At 59.8% G+C, this 23,958-nt stretch overlaps 1 protein-coding gene across 2 annotated transcripts; it reads left to right on the top strand.

The window, feature by feature from the left end:
- The first annotated feature begins 5,376 nt into the window (after positions 1-5,376).
- Positions 5,377-17,435, top strand: PLA2G2C (phospholipase A2 group IIC). 2 transcript variants are annotated; one of them, XM_062193137.1, is made up of 5 exons: positions 5,377-5,416; positions 7,064-7,208; positions 9,337-9,364; positions 9,399-9,468; positions 17,266-17,435. In XM_062193137.1, the coding sequence occupies exons 1-5, from the start codon at positions 5,377-5,379 to the stop codon at positions 17,433-17,435; spliced, it is 453 nt and encodes a 150-aa protein (XP_062049121.1). The 2 variants fall into 2 exon arrangements, with proteins under 2 accessions (XP_062049121.1, XP_062049119.1); XM_062193135.1 differs by having other exon boundaries at positions 9,331-9,364.
- The last annotated feature ends 6,523 nt before the right edge of the window (positions 17,436-23,958 follow it).

Below are 23,958 nucleotides of genomic sequence, written 5' to 3'. Positions count from 1 at the left end.
GACCGTCCTGGGGCAGCTGGCTTGACCACACCCAGCCGAGCTCCCGTAGCTGAGCAGCGAGTCTCCAAGGAGCATTTGGCCCAGTTAGCATCAGTGACCCGTAGTGCCAAGAGCACCTCCAGCCTCCTGCTCTGTCAGTCCCTGAGCATGGGATGTGTCGGGTTGAGGTCATGGATGACCCTGACACAGGAGATGAACCCAGCGAGGCCAAGAGACTGGCACCGTCCGCCATGCCTCCTGGGTGAGTCTGCTTCCCGAGGGAACCCGCAGAAAGGAAGTTTCTGGATAAGGAAACCTACCCCTGGAAGTATCGCTGTCTTTTGTTATTTGCTCCCCATTACTGGAAAATTTTTGAAAATGTATTATCTGCTTTCCAGTCTTTTAAAAGATTTATTTATTTGAAAGGCAGGGAGGGAGAGAGGGAGAGAGGGAGAGAGGGAGAGAGGGAGAGAGAGAGAGAGAGAGAGAGAGAGAGGGAGAGAGGGAGAGAGAGAGAGAGAGAGAGAGAGAGAGAGAGAGAATCTTCCAAACACTGGTTTACTCCTCAAATGGCTGCAACAGCCAGGGCTGGGCTGGGCTAAGCTGGGAGTCAGGACCTCCATCCGGATCTCCTATGTGGGTGGCAGGAACCCAAGGGTGTGGGCCATCACCTGTAGCCTTCCCAGGTGCGTTAGCAGGAAGCCAGGACTCAACGGGCACTGGGGTGTGGGATGCTGGCGTGGCAAGCAGCAGCTTAACCCACTGGGCCGCAGTGCTGGCCCCTCTCCAGTGTAATTGGTCCCGACTGCTGTTCGGAAGTGTTTCATCTTCAGGAGCTGGTGGACGCTTGCCAGCACTCCCCGGGGGCCGGGGCCAGGTCTGCGGCCCACAGATGAGGCGGCCAAGGCTCCGATGGCTGAGATGGGTCTGTCTGGAGCCAGCGGGGCAGCTCCAGCCCTGCTCTTTGATGTGGAACCAAGTGACTTGCTCCTGCCTTTGCCATGGCTTGCACAATGCAGCCTTGTCTGGGTGACAATTCTGCTCCCAGTGCAGTCCTGTGGAGGTGGGTGGAGCCGTCTGCCCCTGCACTCCACGGCCTCGGGTTCCGAGCTTTGCTGCTTCGTGTTCCGCGTCATTCCTCACTTTTCCTCCTAAGAAGCCACTCCAGCTCCCTGCCTCTTCACCTGCTGGGTCGGAGGCGCAGGGGCCAAGCCGCCTGTTAGAACTGTGTCTACAATAAGAGCTGTGGAACCTGGGGAGCCGCCTGGTCGATCTGGCTTTGTCTTCTGGGCTGTGTTTTGGATACGCACAGCCCTTGGGTGGGTGATTCACATGTAGATGCATCAGAAACTTTGGAGAAAGGGGCAGTGTGGCGCAGCTGATGAAGGCCCCTTTGTGAAGCCCGTGCCCCAGAGCAGAAAGTCCGTTCGAATCCCAGCTGCTCTGCTGATCCGGCGTCCTGCTATTCACCTGGGAAGGCGGCAGGTGATGGTCCAAGTCCTTGGATCCCCGCCACCCGCATGGGAGACCAGGATGGAGGTCCTGGCTGTTATGGACGTTGGGGGACTGAGTCAGTGGATGGAGGGGCCCTCTTTCTCTCTCCCTCTCACTCTGCCTTTCAAATAAATAAATACATAAGTAAGGAAATCTTTCAGCAGTTTTGTGAAAGAGCAGAATGAAAAGATGAGTTAATTATGGTGCTCTTTTTTTTTTTTTTTTTTTTAGGTCCATTTCTAGCTTTTTCATAGTCCTCATTTTCTGGAAACTTTTTGATGTCCCCTCCTATGCGTGAATTTCAAACTCTTTTGCACTGAAGCCAACTTATCTCTTAACTCCATTTTTTTCCAGGGACTGTGTGCAGGGTCGGAAAGTGAAGTGTGACCTGTAGGTCGCCCATCACTGCCACTGGTGCAAGGCTCTATGCTGGGAGGGCCCGGGGATGACGAGGTGACAGAGTGGGCGTGGCCTCGCCCTAACAGAATTTGCTGGCTCTTTCTCCTGGAGGGGAAGAGCCAGCCCATGTTCCATCGGGGGCTCCTTGCTGCCCTCTGCACCAGGGAGGCCACCACGCGCTCCCTGCCACATTTTCACCCCCCATCGAGTCTCTGGTCGTCTGGCCCTGTGCTGTTGGGTTGATTTCAGCTCAGTCCTATGAGCCCCAAGCACTATGCACATGGAGCGAGCCACGGCCGTCTTGCCTGAATCGCAGCTGGTCTTGGTGAGGATGCTCTGATGGCTTCAGAACGCACGGCTGGCAGCGAGAGGTCCCGGCGGGGACAGGGAGGAAGAACAGCGACTCGGCGCTGGGGACCCGAGTGTCCGCCCTGGGCCTGCGCCCCAGAGGCTGTGTGAACTTCTTTCTTTTATAAGCTTTTGTGTTTATTTGGAAGAGTTACACAGCGAGAGGGAGGACAGAGGGAGAAGTCTTCCCTCCGCTGGTTCACTCCCCGGATGGCTGCAGCAGCCAGGGCTAGGCTAGCCCAAAACCAGGAGCCGGGAGCTTCATCCCGGTCTCCCACAAGCACTTGGGCCTCTTCCATCGCTTCCCCTGGCCATTATCAAGGAGCTGGATCGGAAGTGGGGCAGTCGGACACGGACTGGCGCCCATGTGGGATGCCAGCGCTGCAGGCAGAGGCGTTATGGGCTATGCCACAGCACTGGCCCCAGTGTGGTCTTTCTCAGGCCACTTCCCTCTGAGCTGTGGAATGTGACATTCCCGCCGGGTGGGGCTGTGCTCCCACCACCTCCTGCCGGAAGTGTTTGCCGCCCTCTGAGCAGGCTCGCACACCTGCTCCGAACTCAGGGGAACTCACTTTCACAAGCACTTGGGGCCCTAATGGTTTCCACACGGAGCCCCTGGGAACAGACTGGGAGACAGAGACAGACGGGCGTGGCTGGGAGGCACCCGGAGATGCAGGAAGTGAGCACTTCGAGACTGAGGAGAGGGAGGGGCTGGCACACGGTGGAGAAGCTGACCTGGAGAGAGAAGCTGACGGAGAGAGCAGCTGGCAGAGAGAGGAGCTGGAACATGGTGGAGAAGCTGACCTGGAGAGAGAAGCTAACAGGAGCAGGCACATGGTGGAGAAGCTGACCTGGAGAGAGACGCTGACAGAGAGAGCAGCTGGCAGAGAGAGCAGCTGGAACATGGTGGAGAAGCTGACCTGGAGAGAGAAGCTCACAGAGAGCACCTGGCACAGAGAGGAGCTGGCACATGGCTCTAGAAACTGACCCCCCATGGGAGAGGCTGAGGTTGAGGGAGAAGCTGACACACACAGGTGGCTGCTGCTCCAGGGAGCCCTGGAGCCGAGAAGGAGCCTCAAGGACGGATGGAAGGAGTGAGGAAGACAGCCCCACCGCAGCCGCCACCCGCCCCTCCTCTGTGGGGAGGCTCATAGCCTTGGTCGCACGTCCAGGCTGCAGGGAGCGAGTGTGGGGGAGGGGAGTACCTGGCAGACCCTGTGCTGAGCACTCCTGGGGCCGGGCTCTATTGTCGGGGTGGAAGCTGCCTCTGGCCCAGACTCCCATCTTGGCTCCCCAGCCGGCTCTGAGCTCCCTCGGCCGGAGTCCTGTGCTTGGAGGAGCACACAGCTGGCGCTTGCTAAGCGTCTGCCGTATCTCCGCCTACACGTGCACCTGAGGCGTCACTGTGCCCGGCTTGTTTGAGAGACGCGAGTCCCTTCCTGGTGGACGGCACCCGGGCAGATGACGGGGCGGTGAGCCTGTAGGGCCGGGGCCTCCCACAGCCTCCTGCCTAGCAGCCGCAGTGAAAGCCGGTCGGGCCGGGCCTGCTCAGGACCCGGGCCTGCAGTGCTCCCCAGAATTTTGCCAAAGGTGGCGAAGATAGCCAAGACCCCGGGCTGACTCACCCAGGCCCAGCAGGAGATTTGCCACCGGCTGCAGCTCTACCTGCGACTCCGCACCTGCCAGTTTCTCTGGGCTCCGCTGAGCTGTTCAAGCCCTGATGTGACCGGATTCTGCCTGGTGTGTGATGGAGCCTGTAACTTGTGTGTAAAGAAAGCCAGCGCCCGGGCCTGTGACGGCTCCCCGTAGGGACCCAAGCCCGCCTTCTCCTCTGCTGTCCCCCAGTGGTAAGAATGGTGCTTTCTCCTGTGGCTGCAGTTTGCCCTATAAAGCAGTTTCCTTCAGTATGACAAATGCGCCCCGCCCCATACAGCTGAGTGACTGAGGGATTTACTCAAGCCCTCTGGCCTCAGCTTCCCCATCTCTAAAATGATCATAAGAGACTCAAGTTGCAGTGAGAATGGCCTAGTGTGATGCGCGTGGAGCCCTCGGCGTGTCCTCACAAAGGTTTGGACGGTGCCGGCGGGTGTTTTTAGCGTCATTTGCAGGGGCTGAGTTGATGCATAAGATGAACCGTGGCGGGCACCACGGCTCAATAGGCGATGCCGGCACACCGGGTTCTAGTCCCAGTCAGGGCGCCGGATTCTATCCCGGTTGCCCCTCTTCCAGGCCAGCTCTCTGCTATGGCCCGGGAAGGCAGTGGAGGATGGCCCAAGTGCTTGGGCCCTGCACCCCATGGGAGACCAGGAGAAGCACCTGGCTCCTGCCTTCGGATCAGCTTGGTGTGCCGGCCGCAGCGGCCATTGGAGGGTGAACCAACGGCAAAGGAAGACCTTTCTCTCCGTCTCTCTCACTGTCTACTCTGCCTGTCAAAAAAAAAAAAAAAAAAAAAAAAAGGATGAACCGTGATCCAAGAAGGAAATCTGTGGGACTGCAGTGCAAATGCCGTGGGCTCTCCTGGGCTGTGTTTTATTCTGCGGTTTAAATGTATTTTTTTAAAAAAGATTTACTTATTTGTTTGAAATGGAGAGAGAGAAAGAGAGATCTCTCATCTGCTGGTTCACTCCCCAGATGGCTGGAATAGCTGGGCTGGGCCAGGAGCCTGGAGCTCTATCCAGGTCTCCCACGTGACAGGGTGGCAGGGCCCATCTTCTGCTTTCCTAGGGTGGGACAAGCAAAACTTGAACCAGTGCTCCGAATTGCAGGCAGCGGCTGAACCTGCCGTGCCACCGCGCCGGTCCCAGTGTAAATGTCTTTATGGCTGGGAACAGACAGAAAGGGGGTGAAAAAAGATGAAGGGATACAGTTGCCCAAGAAGAAATTAAAAGGAAAAAAACTTACACTGTCCGAATAATGGAGCCCTTCTTGTTTTATATTTAGAGACCAGCAAGGACTTCACGTTCACCGATAATTAGCTTTGCAAAAGCTCTTGTTGAGCCCCTGCCGAGGGCTCGACAATTGAGGTTTCGGCACCCAAATGGCTTTGCCTCATTTTGCTCCTTGCCTGCCCAAACAGGAGCTCAGCCGGGAGCCTGCTCACGCTCAGACCACGGCAAGACCCTGGCGCCTCAGCGCCCGCCCGCCATCTCCTCGGGAATGAGGCTCCTTGCTGTTCTCGCCATCTTTGTGTCCTGCTGTAAGTAGCACGTCGTCTGGGAGAGGACCAGGATGCTGTCCTCCTGTCTCTGCCGGGGGGTTGGGGGGCCTTCAGGGCTGGCATCGGGTGCGGGAAAGGCATAGCCACTCGAAAGAGAAGCAGTGTGGCAAAGTGCCCCTGCTTCCGCCGGACGGGGGCCGGTCCCACAGACCACGAGGGCCGCCGGACTCCTGGCCTTCTCTGAGAAGCAGGCTGTGTGACGACAGCCCTGCGACCCTCGCGGGCTGCCCAGTGCCTTTCTTTAAAGTCAGTGAACTCCAGCTCAGAAACACGGATGTGTATCTAGCTACGCTGGGAACAGTTCCTTCTGACTGGGGAGTGGTTGTCGTGGTGACTTCGGACATACGCAGTAATTGCAGGGTGCTGCTGCTGGGAGCCCAGCTGCTGTCGCTCTGTGGAGTGGGAAACAGCCTGGGGTCCGTGGGAAACACAGGCACGTGTGCAGGATCAGCGGAGGAGCGCGCTCCCCACACCCCTCGCTCTGTCTGCTTTGGCCATGGAGCTGTAACTTCTGGGTTTGTAAGTCAACACTGCCCCAGATGGGCTTCCCTTCCCCCTCGGTCAGTGGTCTGGATGCACGGTCCTCAAGCTCACGGTGCAGGGGGCACACAGCCCCAGGAAGGGCCACTTCTGCAGCCCCAGAGGTTGACATGTGCAGCAGGGGCCACCCTTGGGCTCACGGCCCCTCCTCCCTCCCCACTGCCCTTCAAGACAACAAGGCGCCTAAACCCCAGTGAGACCAGAAGACACCAGGGAGAATCTCCCGAATGCCCTCTCTCTTCTCCAAGTTCATGATTTATTGCAAAGCTCATATATGCTGGTAGTTATAAGGGCCAATGCATGGGCACAGCGTGAGAAGGCAGAGCCCCTCCCTGACCTTCCTGGACCTCGGTTCTTCCCCCTGCACCCCGACGTCACTGCTCCTGAGAGTCTGGGACCCATTCTCCTCAGCCTTTATACTCACACGGTTAAGCCCGCATAATAGAAATATGCATGATGAAAAATCGGACGGCAGAGAAGTACACGGAACAGCCTTGCCCGTCTCTGTCTACCTCCCAACCCTGCTGCCTCGAGCATGTTGTCAAGACGCAAGGTCTTGTTGCTCCTCCCTGTGGGTGCTTTCCGGTTTTCTGGTATCACAAGTTATGCTGCAGCCAACGCCCTTGTGTTTCTACTCATGCCCACTTTTGTAAGCGTTTTCGAGAAGGAAAGATCGCTGGGTCCTGGTGTATCTGTCTGTTTTAATAAAAACAGGTGGGGGAGGGGTGTCCTTGCTGCCTCAAGTATTTCGCTTTTCCTGCAGGATTGTTGAGCCTGTGGGGACTGGCACTTCTGGCTTTAAACTTCTGTTCATGTTGCCCCAGACGTGGGGGCGTCTGTCCGGCACAGTGGTCCTCTGCTTGCAGGGGCCGGACTGTGTGGTTGGCATCCAGCATCGTCCTAAATGGCATTGAACGGGGTGTTCATGCTGGGCTGGCCAGGAGCTGGCTGTGTCCCTAGGGAACACCTGGCCCCATTGTCCTCTCCCCCTCTCCCACCCCGGGCAGGGCTGAGGACCCCGCCGCGCCCACTCGCTTTGCAGCCCCGGCTCACTGCACTCCCTCCTCCTTGTTTGCTCATCGGCAGGGGCGGCGCCGGCACACAGCAGCTTCTGGCAGTTTCAAAGGATGGTCAAGGGCATCACGGGGCGGAGCGCCTTCTTCTCCTACTACGGCTACGGCTGCTACTGCGGGCTGGGGGGCAAAGGGACCCCTGTGGATGACACCGACAGGTGGGTGCAGAGCCCCGGGGCCGGCCAGCACTCGACATGCGTTGAAGTCCCTGTGGAAGCTGGAGAGGGGGAGTCAGCACTCCTGCGTGGCCATAACAGAAACTGCTGCTGCTTCACCTAAGAAAAGACCGGGGGGGGGGGGCACTCGCAGGGGGTTGGGGCGGGTGGTCTTGAGGAACCTAGGTCTGGGGCCAGCCTCTTTGAAAAAATTTTAACTATTTTCATTTCAGTTGTAAGAGAGAGAGAGAAAGAGAGGAGAGAGGGGAGAGAGAGAGAGCGAGCGAGAGAGAAAGTCTTCCATCTGCTTGTTCATTCCCCAAATGCCTACCATAGCGAGGGCTGAGCTAGGCTGAACCCAGGAGCCTGGAACTCGATCCATGCGGGTGACAGGGACCCTAGTACTACAGCATCACCTGCTGTCCCCAAGGTGCACATTAGTGGGAAGTTGGATCGGCAGCAGAGCCGGGACTTGAACCCAGGCCCTCTGATAGGGGCTGCAGGTGTCCCAAGAGGTGATCCCACTGTTGTGCCAGCTTCTTGACTCTGTGACCGGCGGTGTCGCCCAGGGCCCGGCATGCCCAGCCCACTGCTCTGCCGTCACAACGCGGAGATTCTGACTAGCGGGCTTTGCATTCTCATTTTGCGCTGGGCCCTGTGGGTCAGTCCTGCCCAGCTCTCTAGAAATCTCTCACCCTCATGGCAAATGGGCTTTCGCTTGGCTCTCCGGCTTTGAGGGCTGCAGGTGCAGCAAGACTGCTTTGAGGCCTCGCAGTCCTAATTCCATATTCTAGGACAGAGAGTCCAAGTGTGGCCCAGTTTGGAGAAGTCCATCTGGGCACAGTCACATGGCACAAACCCGGCTACCAGGCCTCCTCCTGAGGATGGAGCTGGGGGAGTGCAAGTTTCTGGGGAAAGCGGAGGCTGCTCCAGTCTGGGCAGGGCCCAGGGAGGGAGAAACAGGCCAGTCTGTGTGTTGTTTGCGATGAAGAAATAAGAAAGAGAAACGCTGCTGGCTGCAGTCAACCCAGCGTGGATAAATCCATCCCCACAGCAACGACTACAGTGTTCTTGATGCTCGGGTCTCCTGGGGTCACGGGATCAGGAAGTCCCCAGGGCCCTGGAAGGGTGCTGCTGCTTACAAGACGCCCGGTAGGTGTCTGGCACTGGGACTGGCCATTTGCACACGGCTGTAGTCCAAGCCTCACACTGAGTGTGCAGGACACAGTCCCCACCTCCATTTCACAGGTGAGGACCGTGAGGATTCAAGACCAAGTCACCAACCCACACAGCTCCTAGGAGCTCCTAGGGGGCTGAGCAAAATTTGCTTCTTTCAGTCTCTCCCTTGTCCGAGTCCAAAGGCAGATCAGAAACATAACCCTGTTGGCCAAAAATACTAGCTGGCAAAGAGCCCGCCTTAGGGTGGGAATGAGAGAGAAAGAGAGAGAGCGAGGAAAGAGAGAGAGAGAGAGAGAGAGAGATGGGAGTGGTTTTCCTGGCATTTTGGGTCTTAGAATCCAGCCCAGCCCTCTGTATTGCTACCCCTCGTTCAGCGGATTAAAAATATATGGAAAAAAGTTGCATCTGTACTGAACGTGTGCAAGCATTTTTGTCACTCTCCCCAAAACGATACAATGCAAGAGCGATTTCTGTAGCATTCACATCACTCAAGGGTACTTCAAAAGATTCCTGGAAAAATGCAATTAAAAGATAAGCTGCTTTTGTTGCAAAAAAAAAAAAAAGTTGAAATCCATGCATCAGTGAGGCCTTCAAGGAGCTCACGGAAAACGTGTATTATGAAAATACTATGCACGGACTTCACAATTTTTGCCCTGAAACAAACCTGTCTTTTAGTTCTATTGTTCCACAGACTTTCTGAAGTTCCCTCGTAGTAGGTGTGATAAGTCATCCAGAGAGGATTTAAAATAAATGGGAGGATATGCGTGGGCCGCGTGCAAATACTGTGCCATTTTATGTAAGGGGCTTAAGCACCTGCTGATTTTAATGACTTTAGGGGGTCCTGGAACCAACCTGCCTCCTGTGGCTGTGGAGGGGCGACCGTCTCAGCCACTCACCTCCCCACTGGCAGTGCCTTCTCGCCCAGGGGTAGGGTGTGTCCCCGCAGGCGCAGCCCCTCACCCCCTCCCTCCTGGCCCCAGGTGCTGTCTGGCCCATGACTGCTGCTATGAGAAGCTGAAGGCGCTGGGCTGCCAGCCGGTGCTGAGCAGCTACCAGTTCCACGTGGTCAACGGCTCCGTGGTCTGTGAGTAACCTCGCGTGTGGGAAAGCACTTCTGAACCCGGGCTGTTCCCTAACGCCCACCTGCTGCTTAGCCCGGGAACTGTTCGCAAAATGGGATTTACCCCTCCCCACCTCCCCGAGGGTTCTGAGTCACAGAGGGCCAATTCCAAGAACGAGAGCTTCTTGGGCGGCCCATGTCCGGTCTCGCCCGGTGTCTCCTGCCCACACCAGCTGCCCGTAGCCCCTGTGAGCTCGGTGCCTGGCACGTGGCACGGACTCAGTGGGGATCAGGGAGGACACGGAGGTATGCAGCCAACCTCGGCAACCCTGGCCCTGGGGGATGTTGTTCCTTGTTTCTGCCGCACGTTAACAAAGCAACACAACTGTCTTTCTGTTAAACAAATATTTCGCAAGGGCCGAGTGCTCTGCTCCGTGTTGTGGGGGACACAAGGGTAACTAGGAGGGGAGGGGCAAGGGGCTCAGGAGCCACTGAGGCTGTTTGAGGAGGAGGGGAAGAGCCAGGGGGAGCAGGTGCACAGTGTGCCCTCCCTCCCTGCCCTGCAGGGAGTGACCCAGGCACCTGGAGCGCGTTCTGGGGTCGGCAGGTGTGGGCGACTGTGGATGAAGCCGCCTGGAAGGGGCTGGGCAGTAGCCCGTGGAGAGGCTCTTCTGTCTGGCGTGATGCCCTTTGTTATTTGTGTATTTGAAAGTCAGAGTTACAGAGAGAAAGAGGGAGAGGCAGAGGGGGTGGGAGAGGGGGAGGGGGAGGGGGATGGGAGGGAGAAATCTTCCATTTGCTGATTCATTCACCCAAATGGCCACAATGGCCAGGTCTAGGCCAGGCCAGAGCCAGGAGCCAGGAGCTTCTTCCAGGTCTCTCACGTGGGTGCAGGGGCCCAAGCACTTGGGCCATCTTCTGCTGCTTTCCCAGGCCATTAGCAGGGAGCAGGATCGGAAGTGGAGCAGTCTAGACTTGAACTAGCTTCACCTGCTGCCCCACAGCACCGGCCTCTTGGATGCCCTTACTGACGGCAGCTCACGACCCACCCGGCCTTGTGGGGTTGCACGGAGCATGCCCACCCCCAGGGGTGCTTATTCACAGCTGTGAGAGCCCGGGCATTGGGCTGACTCCTTCCCTGCACTCATCTGCCAGGGCCCCTGGGGGCTTCAGTCCCCTCCTACATGAACGTTCTGTTCTCAGATCCCGGGACACCGAACAGGCCCTGGAGCCTGTGGTCTCATGGAAACATCGGAGTGGAATGCACCCCGAGAGACGCTCCACACCAACCCCTGGTGTATAAAGGGGAGACTGAGGCTCGGGGGGCAGGGTCTGATCCAAGTAACAGGCAAGAATAAGACACATGTCTTGAGCACACACAGGCAGGCCTAGGTTTCCTCGTCCATGGAGTGGTTACCATGGCAACTGCTGTGGTTCGGTGCATCCTATGAGAGATGCTTTATACCCAGTGCCTTGAGATCTCAGGACACATCTCCCAGGGGCAGAGTGAGTTGGCCAAGGTCACACGGCCAGGCCAGGGAGAGATGGGTGGGGATTCAGACCCGGCTCACTCTGCCTTCACACCAACCTGCCCTGTGCGGGGCTCTCGCACCAACACAAGCCTCCCGGCCTGCAGCCATCTGGCCACCACGTCCCGCCCTGGCTCAGAGCCAGCAAAGAGAAGCAGATGGAGTTTGGTCCCGTGGAATGATCTAGATCTTTGCATTCCTGCTAAGAAGGCTCAGAGTCAGGCAGAGCTGGATCGGATCTCAGCTCCCCGCTCTTCTGGCATGGCCTTAGTCTCCGCATCTGTAAAGAGAGCTCCTCGCCTGCACCCCAGGACCTTCCTGGAAGAAGGCACTCAAGCAGCCCCGCCTGGCCCATGCCCTTCCTTCCCTTTCCCTTGCGGGAAGAGCGCTGGCGTTTTCTTCCTGATTCTTCAGAGGCTTCTTGGAGGAGCTCAGTTACACCTCGGATCAAAGAGCTGCCCCTGCGAGGGTTAACCGCCTCCCCAGCCTCCCCCAGGTTCCCAAATCAGCTCTGAAGCCCGGGCCCAGGTTGCCTGGCAACCAGCGCTGCTCCAGGATGCTAGGTGAGCTGAGGAGGGAACGAAGGAAAACAACACGGTCCGTCTAAATGCCACAGGGACTCCAGGGCAGAGAAAGGCCGGCACCCAAGCCCAGGGGCCAATTGGCCTGGAGCAGGTGGCTGCCCAGCTGCCCGAGGGCCGCCTGGGAGGTGCTTCCCTGCCTCTGAGTGGGCTGATGGAAGTGCCTGGCATGGAGAAGGGACGTTAAGATCGCTGGGCAGTGACACCCCCCTTCCACCCACACAGGCACGCATGAGTCCTGGGGGTGGAACTGGGTGTGGGAGGCGGAGAGCGGGTCCCAGCCAAGTGTACCAGTGTCACCCCATCGCCAGGCCTGGGAAGCCTCCCTCAGCCGAAGGAGGAAGGCGGCAGTGGCAGCCGGTGGAGTGTAGAGTTTGCCAGTGCCCCATCGCGAAACTCTGAGTCCGTCCATTCGCTGACAATTCACCTTTGTCTTCCTGAACTCATCTTTTATATTTTCAAAGATGTGTATTTATTTATTTGAAAGGAAGGGAGAGACAGAGAGAGATCTTCCATCCACTTGTTCACCCCGCTAATGACCACATCAGCCAGGGCTGGTCCAGGCCAAAGCCAGTCTCCTGCTCCATTCTGGTCTCCTACGTGGGTGGCGGGGGCCCAAGCACTTGGCCCTTCCTCTGCTGCCTTCCCGGGCGCATTAGCAGGGAGCTGGATCGGAAGTGGGGCAGCCAGGACTGGAACAAGTGCTCCGATGTGGGATGTCTGTGTGGCTGGCGGCAGCTCCTGGAAGTCGTCTGGTTGCCTCTGGCATCCAGTCTCCCCAGGCAGAGCATCACTCCTCTGAGAGTCTTGCTGGGGTGCGTGGGGGACACTCACTCTCCCAGAGCTCACGGAGCTCCGTGCCTGGACGGAGGCCACGTGGACTCAGCGTGCTCAGACCTGAACCCTCAGCTCCTGGCACGTGTCCAGGCTCGTGGTGGGAGCCTCATTGTTTGCTGAATGAATGAACGCAAAGAACTTCATGAAATAGGCAATGCCCAGGCCATCATCCCCGTTTGAAAACTGGCTCTGGGCTTGGAGGGGCGGGGAGAAGCACCCTGCCCGAGACCCTGAAGCATCCCATGGTGCATCTGGAGCTGGAAGCTGGCTTCCCAGGTCCAGGCGGTGGGCTCCTTGCTCTGCCCATGTGCAGACCAAGTAAGCCCAGCGGGTCACGACATGCACAGCTGACGACGGAGCAGTGAGTGAGCGCTTGGAGCTGGACATCAGCGAGGAGAAAGACACGGTCAGGAGCTTGCGTCCCATGGAGGGAGAGACCACAGCGCCATGGAGGGAGAGACCACAGCGCGTGCACTCACAGATGTGGACAGGTTACGGGGTGCGCAGGTGCTCCGAAGCGCCTCCGCCAAGGGGATGAGCCAGGAATGATGAGGCCGGAGGAGGAAGGCGCCTACTCTAGGTGGTCCAGCAGGGCCTCTCCCAGGGGGTGGCCTTTGCCCCGAGACCTCAGAGTCAGTGCGGCAGGAGCCTTGGGAAGCAGCGAAGGGGAGGCTGTGGGCGCGTCCATGGTGGAGGAGCCGTTGCAACGGGTTAGGCAGGGGATGGGCTGGTTTCGCTCTGGCAAGATCGCTGTGGCCGCTGTGCAGAGGAGAGGGCAGGGCCCCTGAAGGCTGTTGTGGAGCTGTGGGGGGGAGTGGCCGTGGGGCGGGCCAGGGTGGTGCCATGGCGTGGCGCAGGCCGGGGCATGGGGAGGGGCGCCGGACGCTGGGATGTTTGGAGGCAGAGGTGCGGCTGTGTGGAGGGAGGGAGACAAGGAGGGAGGCTGAGCTTGTGAAGTGGGGGAGAGTGGTGTGCACAGCCACAGCTGTGCTATGTCGAGTCTGAGCTGTGCCAGGGCTCGGCTGCGGTTGGCAGTGTCCCCGCTGGCTTCCCCCACAGTGCAGTGGTGCTGAGAGGTGGTGGGACCTGGGGGGAGGCGGTTAGGTCCCTGGGGCGCACTGCCCTTGGGAAAGGTGAAGGGGGCTCTCATTAGGCCCTGGAGAGTTCTTGCAAGAGGGCTGTTAGCCAGGAGCCCACCGGCCTCTCCCCATCTCTCTGGCCCCCTGTGTCTCACCCTGAGACCCCTTCCACCCTCCCACTGTGAGGTCACTGTGAGCTGGCCACATCCAAAGCCATGCTCTCTGTACCTTCAGCCTACAGAACGGGGAGCTAAAAAAGCCTCTTTACAAATCACCCAACTTCAGGTATCTTGTTAGAGCAACGAACAGCTACTACACGATATGGGTCAGACACGCGGGGCAGGTGGCAAGTGGACAACGGGCACGGAAATCTGGGACGCACAGAGGGGCTGGGCTGGAGTCGAGGACTTGAGAGCATTTAAAGTCCTGGAACCGAACAAGATCCCAGAGAGAGAGGATTCGGGGAGGCCCCGCGGAGCCTGGCAGGGTCCGGCTGGCCACAGGCAGGCCTGCGCCTCGTCTCTTGCGTGCCGCTGCAGCTCATGGAATGAGCACTAAGACGCGGAGCTGTCAGTGCTTCTCTTCATGCCTCGGTTTCTCCATTCACCCCTTGGAGGCGCTGGGCTTGTTTTTTGAAAGGTGGCTTCCGAAGAGGACATTTCTTGGGCGGAGGCCGCCTGCGCTTCCAGGTCACGACAGGCCACGGAGAGGGCAGTGCCCAGGGGAAGACACGGCTCAGAGGAGAGCTGTCAGGGAAGAACTGAAGACAGCAAAGCGGGGAAGGGCAGGAACAGAAGGAGGACGTGCAGAGGACTGCGGGGAGAGAACGAAGAGACGGCAAGGAGGAGAGGAGCAGACGCCAAGGAGAAAAGATGGGAAGGAACGGGAGGGAAGGTGGGGAGGGGGGAGAACAGCCTCTCCCCTGGGGTTTCCAGGCGCTGTGGGACGAGGTGGGCCTGCACGGAGAGCGGGGGAGGGGCTCAGCCTGCAGCTGCTGTTCAGGGAGGCCCCCTGGGCCGTGCTAGGCACACAGAGGAGAGGGGGTCTGGGGCTGTCCTTGGAGCTGGGGACTGAAGACCTTGGCGGGTTTGCACAGGTGGAGAAGGAGGTGCGGGCATGGGGGATCCAGCGGCTGGGAGCAGTGGGAGTGGCAGGCGGGGGAAGCCAGAGGCGCACATGTCCTCAGCAGGTTCCTGGAGATGAGTGTTGAGGATCAGCGGGGCGGGGGTGGCGTCGCCTAACTGGAGAGGCCACGGAGCCGCCGGTGTGGGAGGAGCCTCCTGCAGGAACGTGCCTTCAAGAGGGACAGCAGTGAGCCAGCGGGTGTCGGGTCCAGTGGGAGACAGGGCCACCCATGCTGCCCAGGCCAGCGGCAGTGGCATCTGTGGAGCAGTGCCTGGGCCCCGGCACAGCCAGGCCACTCCTCCTGTCGCCAGCAGCAGCCTCCCCACCACCCTAGAATGCTGTACGGGTGCGGGGATGCCACAAGCACGGGTTAGAGTCCTCCCTTCCCCACACCTGACTCTAAGAAGAGTGGAACTGGTGTGGGGTTATTTAGAAAGGAAAGCTATACCATACACAGCCCCCCTACAGGTACACATGACACACACAGGCACACGTGTGCACACACAGACCTGGGCATGCACACGCAAGGCACTTGTGTGCACACAGACACACATGTGCACATACATGCACACACAGGCATGCACATGCAGGTACACACAGGCACACACAAGCATTCGCACACGCAGGCACACACATGCACATAGGCTTGCACATATGCACATGCAGGCACACATTCTCACATGAGCATACACACAGGCACACACAGGCACACAGGCTTGCACACACAGGCACACACATGCACACACATGCACATACAAGCACACAGGCTTGCACACACATGCACACACATGCACACAGGCATTCACACACAGGCATGTGCACACACACATGCATGCACAGGCACACACATTCTCACACAAACATTCACACACACGGGTACACACAAGCATGTAAAAACACAGGCACACACAGGCATGCACACACATGTACACACAGGCACACACACATGCACATACAGGCATGTGCACACACAGGCACACACAGGAGTGCACACACAAGCACACAGGAATGCACACACATGCACAGGCACACACATGCATGCACACACACGGGCACGGTCAGGCGTGCACAGACACACACAGGCACACACACATGCATACACATTCTCACACAGGCATGCACACACAGGCACACACAAGCATGCAAAAACAGGCACACACAAGCATGCACACACATGTACACACAGGCACACACACAGAGGCATGCACACACATGTACACACAGGCACACAATGCACATATAGGCACACACATTCTCACACATGCATGCACACACACAGGCACACACACCCAGGTATGTGCACACAGGCACACACAGGCACACGCACATGCACACACATGTACACACAGGCAGGCACACACACAGGCACACACAGCACTACAGCTCCAGCTACTACACAAAAGGCCCCATCTAGTGGTGACTCATCCAAAGGTGGACATTTGATTTCCAAGGTCGGAGAGGTGCCCTTCAGTTGTCCAGTGGCTGTTCCCCAGCACCTGTTCTGAATGGCGGGGAGACTGGGATGTGCCAGAGACCAGGTCCCAGCCTTGCAGAGTTCACACCCCACTGGGGAGAAGCAGACCCAGGCAGGTCAAGGAGGAAGAGAAACACAGCTTGTGAAAACTGCAGCCCATGGACTTCACAGGGGGATGTGGGAGAGAGGCAGAGTGGATGAAGGGAGGCCCCTCGCTGTCTGGCTCCAGTGGTCATGGTGGCCTTGGCTGAGAGCAGATGGAGGACAGGCTCAGTGGGCAGAGGGAGGACCCCTACGGCAGTCCCCCCTCATCCACGGGGGACACGATCCAAGACCTGCAGCGGATGCCTGAGACAGCAGACAAAACCAAACCCGATCTACAAGGGTTTTTCCATTTGTGGGAAAATAGAACAAAAAGATGAGCTCATTGAGCCACACAAAACTCTGAAATCTTTCCTATAAGGGGTCTTCAGGAAGCTCACAGGAAACGCGTACCGTGAAATAACTGCACGGATTTCAGCGTTCTTTGGCACCAGCATGAACCTGAAGTCCCCTCAAAGCTTATGCGGTTCCCTACACATCCCCATCTAGGATGTACAGGAAACTATCCCTATGGTAAAGTTTCCTTTATGAATGAGGCAGGGGGCAGAGGAACAACATCCCGTAACAAAACAGAACCATTGCGACAATTACTGGAAAGAGTCAAGACCAATATCAATATTTTTAGACCGCAGTGGGCTGGGGGCAACGGCTACTGTGGGAAGCAAAATTGTAGGTGGGGGCCTCATCTGGTGGAGGGGCTTCCTCTGACCAGCTCACATCAGAGAGGCCAGAGACATCCGAGTGAGAGGTCGAGCAGCCAGTTAGAATTACAAGGTCAGCTCTGAGAAAACAGGTCCCAGCACCCTGGCCAGTGCACCGTGGGTGTGCAGTAATTCACACCCCCTCCCTGAAGCTCACCCACTCTCCTCTCCTCTTTCTGTTTCCTTCTAGGCTTCTCCTCACCCCAACACCTGTGGGCTGAGCAGGTGCAGCTGGGTGAGGAGAGGCTTGGGGGTCAAGGAAAAGGACTCCCTGTTCCTTTCTTTTGTGTCCTCAACCCTTGTTCCCCTGTAGAGAGCTCCCTGCTCTCCCCAGCCTTGCAGCCAACCCTGGGGGTGGCCTGGGAGCCCCAGTGACCCTGTGTGTCTCTGCAGGTCGGTGCGCCCTTGGTCCTGGGGCCAGCTGCCTCTGCGGGCTGAAGGCCTGTGAGTGTGACAAGCGTTCCGCGTACTGCTTCAGGGAGAGCTTGCCCACCTACGAGAAAACCTTCAAGCAGGCCTTCTCCAGCCGGCCGCAGTGTGGCAGGCGCAAGGTCCAGTGCTAGGGGGCCTGGGCCCCCCTGGGTGTCCCCGTCTGCTCCAGCATCACTGTTCAGGGAAGGCGTCTCAAGTCACCACGGAGAGGCTCCGGTCCCTGCAGCTCACCCCTGAGTGCCCTGGCCTAGGGTTTGTCTTGTCATTCAGCACCTGAGCTGGAGATCAGAGATGGAAAGGACAAAACTGCCTGCCCTAAGGGAGCTCACATTCTACGAGGGACACGGTCCACAAATGTCTACATGATGTAGCCTTGGGAGGATGAGAACCAAGCTGCATCTGCCTACCGATGTGTGAGGGAGCTGAACTGACAGCTGCAGAGCCAGCCCACAGCTGGCCGCGGATGTGTGAGAGAACCCAGCCGAGACCAGAACAACCGCCCGGCTGAGCCCAGCCTAAACTGCTGACGTGCAGACTGTGAGCCTATTAAATAAAGGCTGTGGGTTTAAACCACCAAGTTTTGGTGTGGTTCGTGGTGCAACAATAACTAACTGGTGTCACAAGTCTTTAATATTCATTGAGGGTCCCATGGTGCCTGACTTTTGGAGGTCACCAAAATGTGGTGGCATGGCCCCTTGTCCCTGCCCTCGTAGGCATGGAAGGAGAGAGTCAGCCTCATGTATTAATGACGGAGAGCTGTTCTCTCAATCCTCTGCACACCTGGCTGAGCCGCTGCAATGTGCTGGACCGCGGGAATCCACAGAGTTGAAGAAAACCAACAAAATTGGTGTAAAGATGTGGGGAGAACCCTGACAGCCATTGCAGCTCTTAGGAGTCAGGACTGAGACAGGGGCAGAGGCGAAGGCAGAAGGGGACGCAGAGGGCCTGGGAGCCAGGGCTGCTGGGCTCTGCCCACTCGTGTGCACAGTCACACGGCCTGTAGTCTGCTGGTTCCCTTCCCCACCCGCACACGTGCAGGGATTTGCAACTGCAGACACGGAGCCCGAGGTCAGCAAGCGTGAGCCACCTGTAGGGGCGTGGTTGGAGACGAGCAGGCCTGGAGCCAGGGTGGCCAGGCCTGAGCCAGCGGGCACCTCCCTCCCTTGGTCCTGACCTCAGCAGAAACCAGCCCGGGACTGGGAAGCACTGGCTAGCACGGTGGAGGGAGAGAGGCCAGGCTGGGCTCCGTGTGAGGCACAGGTATCCCCGTGTGAGGTCCGGGACATCTCTTCCGCTCCCTGGGCCCCAGCTGTAAGACAGGCCCATAGAGGGATGGTGTTGTGTTTCCCCGGGTACGTGGTGTGGCGTGAATGTCTGTCCCTACCTCCCGCCCCTTCAGCGCAGGAGGGCAGCCCCACGGCTCTATGTGAAATGGTACAAGGAAGATGGAAACTTGATCCAATTGTGGTGCCTCTGGGGGCCCTTTGGGAAGTGACTGGCTTGGATGTTTACGGCGGAACTCCATGACTGAATCCGGTTGGCTTTGCAAGGAGAGAGACTTGGACAGACACACGCCCTGGCTTGCCATGTGACTTTGTGCACGCTGTCCAGGCTCAGCCACCGGGAGCTGCCTGAGCCAGAGCCACGCGCCTCCCTGAGAAGGTCAACTTGCCCGGGGAATTTCAGTAGACGCCAGGCCTGGCCCTGTGCTAGGCATAGGGGAGTAAATGCGTAGCAGACTCCAGGAACTCTGGAGACGAGGGGGATGGAGGCCCCTGCGGAGCAGCCTGGGATATGCTGGACTGGGGCCAGCTTCAGGACCACCCAGGAGGGTCAGGGAAGGGGCCTGGAAGAGGCAGAGAACTTGGGACGGCCTGGGGAGGGGGTGCACAGAGGGAGGGAGGGAGGGAGGGAGGCCAGCTCCACACACGCAAAGGCCGGCTCCGCAGCCACCCCGCCTCTCCCCGTCTTGGCGGAGGCCCCTTCTCCGTCTTGGCCCCTCCAGGCCAAAACCCTGAATGTCAGATTCTTCTTCTCAAATCCCACATCCCACATCCCACATCCCATCTGTTGCCACTACCTTCAAAGTATATCTAGATGCCGTATTTATAAAGTGCATCAGGCAAGTGTTTCCATGAAAAAAATAAAACGGGGGGGGGGGGGGAGGGACAAATCTAGAATCTGGCCGCTTCGTATCACGTTCACTGCCATCTGCCGTCGGCACCTGTTCCTGCAGCTTTTCCTCACCCACCCTCGGCCCCTCCGTCTCAGGTGACCCTGCCCCTCCCTACTCACCCTCCCAGCGCCACCCCCAGCCTTGCTGTAGTCCTGGGCTTTTGCAGACCTCCTGCTGGTACATCCGGTCCCCCGTGGCCCCCAGGCTGGCTCTAGCCTTCCCCACTGGGCACACACTGCTTTCCACTGATGCTCCTGGCCTACGGTCCGTCCCCTGCCACCCCCCGCTGGAATAGCCACACCTGGGCATCCACTCTGTTCCTCTCTCTGGCTTGGAAATGTGAAGGAGTTTGCGAGGAGCTCAGGGTAGGGCCCGTGGGACGTGGAGGGCGGTGCTGAGAGCCAGCAAGGGAGACGAGGGTGGGACGGTGGGTCCTGGAGAAGCCAGTGGGTGGTTCCTCTGAGAAGGCTGCCCTTGGTCCTGGGAGCAGGAGGGGTCGGCAGGGTTCCCAGTGACGCATCGCCCTCCACCTGCATGGCCTTGATCTTTGTTTAAGATTTATTTGAAAGGCAGAGTTACAGAGAGGCAGAGGCAGAGAGAGAGAGAGGTCTTTTATCCGCTGGTTCACTCCCCAAATGGTCGCAATGGCTGGAGTGAGGCCAATCCAAAGACAGGAGGAGCCAGGAGCTTCTTCCAGGTCTCCCACGTGGGTGCAGGGCCCATGACGTGGGCCATCTTCCACTGCTCTCCCAGGCCAGGTGCTACGCCTGTGGCCCTGCCATTCCTAGGCTTGTCCCTTCTTCAGAAATCCAGGACTGGAGAGACTTGGGGCTGCGGTGACCCGGGGCTGCTCCCATGGGTTTAGTGCTGCCAAGCAGGGAACCTCGGTTCTGGTCCTGGCTGGGCTGGGGAGCCTGGGGGGCGGGGGAGGGGCTGGAGAGCAGGCCTGGCCCGGTGAAGGCAGCAGGAGCCAGGACGGCGTCACGTGAGCGTCTCGTCTCTCCGGGCCTCAGTTCCCCCAGCACCCGGAGCAGCAGGTGCTTGGGCGCCCCTGCCCCTCACCGAGGCTCTTTCTCACCTGCTGTCTTGCTGGCCACCTGGAGGTCCCCGGAACTGCGCATCCCTGAGCCACTGAGGCAAAGGCAAGCCAGCGAGGGCCAGCGACTTGTTGCAGGCGGCCAGCGGGCGCACGATGGGGCTGCAGCGGGAGCCGGGTCTGACTCTGGTCTCCTGTCCCCGGCCAGAAGCTCTCTGTGGAGGCAGTGCTACAGGACCGTGGTCGTTGGCCTGGCTTCCCGGGGAGGCAAAGCTCACCGGCGTAAGAGGGTCAAAGAGATGACACGGGGAAGCTCCCACACAGCGCTCATCCCACAGCAGGTGCTCAGCGAATCTTACATACTGGGCCCCTGCAGCAGGGGGGATGACTGTACCCCGCCTCTGCCCACCGGCGCCTTGGTGCTTGTCTCTGGCTTTGCTTTCCTGGCCAAGGAGTGGCGGCTCCCGGGCCCTGCTGAGACCAGGCCGGGCGAGGCTCCTGGCTGTGATTTGGGGGCCACACCTGCCCAGGGAGCCCCTCTCTCTGTCTCCTCCTCCCTCGTCTCTCTCCTGCTCCCCCTCGCGCCACAGAGCTGCTTCTGCCAGGTTTCCAAGTTGGGGAGATGGTCACAGGCACCCCACGGCTCCCAGCCGCGCCTCCTCCTGCCGGCCTGACCGGAGGCCCTGCCGCTCCACACGCGAGCCAAGGGCAGTGCCTGCTCCCCAGGCCCGGGGCTGGGGGCCGTCTTGTCCCCAACTTTCCCGAGTCCTCAGACCCTCCCATGAACACTCATGCCTTACCCCACGGAGCGAAGGGGCAGGGATGAGACTGGGGCATGAGGGGACTTGCCGGAGACCACGTGGCCTGCGAGTGACCAGCCAGGTGCCACAGTCTGTGCCATGGCTTGGCAGGCTGCTCCCTCTAAGGCCAGGAGGTGACCCTGGCCATTTCCGTCCTGGGCCTCCTCCGCCAGGTGTGCAGCAAAGCGCCTGTGCTGACACACAGTGTCCACCAGGTGTCGCCCACGTGCAAGACAACAGCCAGGCCCTGAAGGAGGGGCCTGGGAACTGGCAGAGGGGAAGGAGGGGCCAGGAGTCGCCAGAGACTGGGATGGACCTGGGTCTGCTCAGAGCCCAAGGACCCCCGCCAGGGAGGAGCCCCTCAGGCCCTAGTGTGGAAGACCCCCAGGTTTCAGACTTCAGCAGGAGTCCCGAGAGCCCAAAGGCCTCCAGGTTGCCGCCGCTGGGGGTCCCACCTCGAACACAGGACTCCTGCTCCTAACTCCCCCCTGCCCTCAGCTGCCTTCCCAGCTCCCCACAGCCCCTTCGGGGCACCCCATGCTCTGTGCCCCCCAGTGTCCCCCCACACTCAGTGATCCCCCCACTGTCCCCCACTCCCACTGTCCCCCCACACCGTGTCCCCCACACCCACTGTCCCCCACTCCCACTGCCGCCCCACTGTCCCCCACTCCCACTGTCCCCCACTCCCACTGTCCCCCCACCCAGTGATCCCCCCACTGTCCCCCACTCCCACTGTCCCCCCCACCCAGTGATCCCCCACTGTCCCCCACTCCCACTGTCCCCCCACCCAGTGATACCCCCACTGTCCCCCACTCCCACTGTCCCCCCACCCAGTGATCCCCCACTGTCCCCCACTCCCACTGTCCCCCCACCCAGTGATCCCCCCACTGTCCCCCACTCCCACTGTCCCCCCCACCCAGTGCCCCCCACACCCACTGTCCCCCACTCCCACTGCTGCCCCACTGTCCCCCACTCCCACTGTCCCCCACTCCCACTGTCCCCCCCACCCAGTGATACCCCCACTGTCCCCCACTCCCACTGTCCCCCCCACCCAGTGATCCCCCACTGTCCCCCACTCCCACTGTCCCCCCACCCAGTGATCCCCCCACTGTCCCCCACTCCCACTGTCCCCCCACACCGTGTCCCCCACACCCAGTGTCTCCCACACCCAGTGTCCCCCACTCCCACTGTCCCCCACTCCCACTGTCCCCCCCCACCCAGTGATACCCCCACTGTCCCCCACACCCACTGTCCCCCCCACCCAGTGATCCCCCACTGTCCCCCACTCCCACTGTCCCCCCCACCCAGTGATCCCCCACTGTCCCCCACTCCCACTGTCCCCCCCACCCAGTGATACCCCCACTGTCCCCCACTCCCACTGTCCCCCCCACCCAGTGATCCCCCACTGTCCCCCACTCCCACTGTCCCCCCACCCAGTGATCCCCCCACTGTCCCCCACTCCCACTGTCCCCCCACCCAGTGATCCCCCACTGTCCCCCACTCCCACTGTCCCCCCACCCAGTGATCCCCCCACTGTCCCCCACTCCCACTGTCCCCCCCACCCAGTGCCCCCCACACCCACTGTCCCCCACTCCCACTGCTGCCCCACTGTCCCCCACTCCCACTGTCCCCCACTCCCACTGTCCCCCCCACCCAGTGATACCCCCACTGTCCCCCACTCCCACTGTCCCCCCCACCCAGTGATCCCCCACTGTCCCCCACTCCCACTGTCCCCCCACCCAGTGATCCCCCCACTGTCCCCCACTCCCACTGTCCCCCCACACCGTGTCCCCCACACCCAGTGTCTCCCACACCCAGTGTCCCCCACTCCCACTGTCCCCCACTCCCACTGTCCCCCCCCACCCAGTGATACCCCCACTGTCCCCCACACCCACTGTCCCCCCCACCCAGTGATCCCCCACTGTCCCCCACTCCCACTGTCCCCCCCACCCAGTGATCCCCCACTGTCCCCCACTCCCACTGTCCCCCCCACCCAGTGATACCCCCACTGTCCCCCACTCCCACTGTCCCCCCCACCCAGTGATCCCCCACTGTCCCCCACTCCCACTGTCCCCCCACCCAGTGATCCCCCCACTGTCCCCCACTCCCACTGTCCCCCCCACCCAGTGCCCCCCACACCCAGTGTCCCCCACACCCAGTGTCCCCCACTCCCACTGTCCCCCACTCCCACTGTCCTCCCACACCCAGTGCCCCCCACACCCAGTGTCCCCCACACCCAGTGTCCCCCACTCCCACTGTCCCCCACTCCCAGTGACCCCACTCCCACTGTCCCCCATTCCCAGTGCCCCCCACACCCAGTGTCCCCCACTCCCACTGTCCCCCCACCCAGTGATCCCCCACTGTCCCCCACTCCCACTGTCCCCCCCACCCAGTGCCCCCCACACCCAGTGTCTCCCACACCCAGTATCCCCCACTCCCACTGTCCCCCACTCCCACTGTCCTCCCACACCCAGTGCCCCCCACACCCAGTGTCCCCCACACCCAGTGTCCCCCACTCCCACTGTCCCCCACACCCACTGTCCCCCTCTCCCAGTGCCCCCCACACCCAGTGTCCCCCACTCCCACTGTCCCCCTCTCCCAGTGTCCCCCACTCCCACTGTCCCCCACTCCCACTGTCCCCC

The sequence above is a fragment of the Lepus europaeus genome, chromosome 5 (genome assembly GCF_033115175.1).
Source record: "Lepus europaeus isolate LE1 chromosome 5, mLepTim1.pri, whole genome shotgun sequence".
In the NCBI taxonomy this organism is placed as follows: Eukaryota; Metazoa; Chordata; class Mammalia; order Lagomorpha; family Leporidae; genus Lepus; species Lepus europaeus.
The sequence above is the reverse complement of the archived record's forward strand: the minus strand, read 5'-3'. Positions and strand labels throughout refer to the sequence as shown.